Source organism: Henckelia pumila, chromosome 4 (assembly GCF_033568475.1).
Source record: "Henckelia pumila isolate YLH828 chromosome 4, ASM3356847v2, whole genome shotgun sequence".
Classification (NCBI taxonomy): Eukaryota; Viridiplantae; Streptophyta; class Magnoliopsida; order Lamiales; family Gesneriaceae; genus Henckelia; species Henckelia pumila.
In genome coordinates, this window is record NC_133123.1 from 18,242,784 (window position 1) to 18,246,493 (window position 3,710).

Here is a 3,710-nt window from a genome sequence, read left to right on the forward strand (position 1 = left end):
AAAAATACAACTAACTAAAAATTATATAATTTAAATATTTTAAATATTATCATAACATGCGAAATATTCGCTCAAATATAATCAAGTTTGTATTGTCATGTTACTAGCTATTAATTTAACGATATCAAAAGTTAAGCTCCGATTGAGTTTAATTCACGATCGATGAAATCAAGCTGGTGGAATCTAATTGAAATATTCAAATAATCGATTTATCACGGTAGGATTCAAACTCGAACACTAACTTTGAGCTCATTTGGCATCCAAAGTGTTTTTTTTTTAAATGCTTTTTTAAGCTCTATTCTTGGGCTTTTGAAAAAACTCTAAATTTAATTTAAGTAAGTGTTTTTTTAAGCACCAAAATGCCCACTCAACCACATTATAAATTTTAAAAAACATTTAAAAAAAAGAGAGCATTTTTTTGGTTTGGTTTTTGATACCAAACGGGTTCTTTGTTAATATTAAATTAACTAAAACATAATTATTCAAAGTCAACTTCATTTCATTCTAACATGATTCGCATATATAATTTTAGTCTATAATTAAATACCTCCTGTTTAGGCATACACCATGTCAAATAAGCTTAGCCATTTCGATGCTTTCTTTAATAAATAATAATGAAATATTGTTACACCTAAACATTTTATTTTTTGGAATATCCCTAATTTTTCCCTAATAAAAATAAATAACCAAAATTTATATAATTTTATGCCATTTTAGGAGACTGGAATGATCCCAAGAAGAATGGAAACCATTGCAAAATCCTTCGTACTTTCTTCTTCCTTGTTAACTTTCTTCTCCATCTTAGCTCGATGTTCCGATCCATGCCAACCGGCGGCCTGCGACGCCTCCATGGACCTGAAAGTCCGGTTCCCATTCCGGCTAGTGAACCGGCATCCGGCCGGTTGCGGGTACCCGGGTTTCGACCTGCACTGCGACGGCAAGAACCGGACGATCCTGAATCTTCCCCGGTCCGGCGAATTCAGAGTGAACTACATTGACTACAGCGCGCAGGCCCTTCTGATAAACGACCCGGATTCGTGTCTCCCGAATCGGATCCTGAATTTCAGCCTGTCGGATTCGTCGTTCTCCGGAGCTTTCGTGAGGAGATATGCTTTCTTCAACTGCTCTTCCTCTTCCTCTTCCGCACGGATGAACTACAGCTCGTCGTATTCGTATCCTTTCGTGGTGTTGGATTGCCTGAGCCGGGGGAACTACACGGTCGTGGCGGTGAGGTCCCGCTTGTCGGCGGCGGATGTGCCGCCTTCGTGCCGGAGTATTGAGAGCGTTTCGGTGCCGCTGCAGTGGTCTACTTCGCCGTTTTATTGGGAGTCGCCGGATTTGATGGAAGATCTGGAGCTGGTGTGGAGGGAGCCCAATTGCTGGGACTGTGAGAATCGGGGCGGGATCTGCGGGTATTCAGGCGGGTCGGGTCGTGATATCGGGTGCTCCACTTCTTCCCGGTCGGGTGAGTTCTTTGGTCTTTGTTTTGGGTGGCTGCCAATGTTATTTGAACCAAATTTATCCTCCACGTTTTATTTATTTCATTATAAAAGTATATATACCAGAAATTATACAAATAATTATTTAATTTTAGCAAACAATGAAAATAAAATTAATTAAGAGTTAATTATTCTATATATTTGTCATTTGTGTACCACGAAATATGCTATCTGTAAAGAGTCTAAAAACATTGTTTTAACATACATGTAACGGTTGACCTACATTTATCAATATATGTATGGTATACTATTTTTTAGTGGAACTCGCATGTATAAATGAATGATCATGGGGTAGTGTCTTTGTAAGTAATTGAAACATACAGTAATATCCTGGCCTAGTTGAATCCGGGAAATCGGGTAAATTTGGAAGGGATTGGGTTTATATATAATTTCATTCCCTTTCCAGTACATTAGACCGAAAAACATAATATATAAATCCATTATATAAAAAAAATATCATTTTTAAATGAAAATAAGTAAACTTCAATATTTTCCTACTTTGAATATATATTGAAATAGGTTCATACTAATATTAACTCACAAAAACTCTAATGAGACAGAGTTATGTGTCAATTTTGTGATATGAATTTTTTATTTGATCAGACATATAAAAGATATATATATTTTACGTAAAAAAATATTATTTTATTATATAAATATATATGATCTGATTCGATTCATTCATGGATATAAATTCGAGTTCCGTCTTACACGAATATAGTTCACATGAATAGTCAGTTGGTTCACAGTTCCCACTCAAATCTAACCGGAGGTTAATGAATCGATTTTTTTTAGGGTTTGAACTAAGTAAGTTGTTAATTTGTTATTATTATTATTATTATTATTATTGTTCATCTAGTTGTTTCAAACAACGAGACAACGAACTAATTAATTTATTATTGACTTCACAATGGCGACTACGTGTAATGTGAAAGAATAATAAACAAACAAATAAATAAATAAATCATATATTTGGGTAGTTGGGGGGTCACCAAATTAAACCAAGATTGTATGCTTTGATGTTTACGGGTAAAAGAACATTGTGCAACAACTACCATATATTTGGAACCAGTCCTTGTTAATAGTTATATATACATACATATTTTCTTTCTTTATTTAAAAATATATTTGATCCCACAATAATATGTGTAGGGCTTCCAAGAAGTGCAAAATATGGGATCATAATTGGAATCGGAATACCGGGACTACTATGCATACTCGGGCTAGCGAGTTACTCTTTTGGCATGATCAAGAATCGGACTCGTTCTAATTCAGACCTTTCAGCCTCCACAATTCCCGAACCCCAGTCAGAGGTCCGAGCCGTAGGTGGTCTGGACATGCCCACCATCGCCTCGTATCCCAAGATCATGTTGGGTGAGAGTGGTCGGCTCCCAGACCCCGCCAACCGCGTATGTCCAATATGTTTGTGTGACTACCAACCTAAAGAGGGGTTGAGGAGTATACCGGAGTGCAATCACTATTTCCATGTTGGATGTATAGATGAGTGGCTTAAGCTCAATGGGACTTGCCCTTTGTGTAGGAACTCGCCTCCCACCTCGACCGCGACCCCTACTTCCACCATGTCATTATCGTCTTCACACTCGACACCGTCGAATCATTAATATAATGAAAAAAAGAAAAAAAAAAGAAAAAAAGAGAGAAATAAATAAACTCGGATTATATTAGGTCTACATGATTTTTTTTTCTTGTTGATTTTAGCATAAGATGGAAATATTTATGTATCACTGTGAAATAGTTACACGTAAGATAGAATTCAAAATCTACACGCACAGGCGGGGCACAGCCACTAGTCCATGCTTATAGGAATGTTTAATAGGTTTTGTAAATTATAATATGTATTGTTTAGAAACGAGAATTGCTTGTATACCTTGAATTTAATTAAAACGAGATGATCAAATTACATTGGAGTTCCATCTTTGGCCATTTCAATATGTTCGATATTTAAATTAAAGTGTTTGATTTTTAATTTTATGCAACTTTATATTGTGTGTGAGTTATTATCTAATTTGACTTTCTCCCGGTTCAAGCCCAGTGACTCGATCCATTTGGGTCTCATATTATTTAGTTATTTATTTGAACATTTTATCAAGACCCATAAATTCCTTAAAGCCTATAAGAGGCTCAAGCCCATGAAACTCTCCGACTATCTATAAATAGCTCAAGTTCTCTCATTCTTAAGGTATGCACTCT

General features: G+C 35.9%; 1 protein-coding gene across 1 annotated transcript; it reads left to right on the forward strand.

Annotated features, from left to right (window-relative positions):
• The first annotated feature begins 652 nt into the window (after positions 1–652).
• LOC140866383 (RING-H2 finger protein ATL22-like) lies at positions 653–3,421 on the forward strand. Its single transcript, XM_073271363.1, has 2 exons — positions 653–1,465; positions 2,652–3,421. The coding sequence occupies exons 1-2, from the start codon at positions 727–729 to the stop codon at positions 3,119–3,121; spliced, it is 1,209 nt and encodes a 402-aa protein (XP_073127464.1). The 5' UTR covers positions 653–726; the 3' UTR covers positions 3,122–3,421.
• Positions 3,422–3,710: the final 289 nt, after the last annotated feature.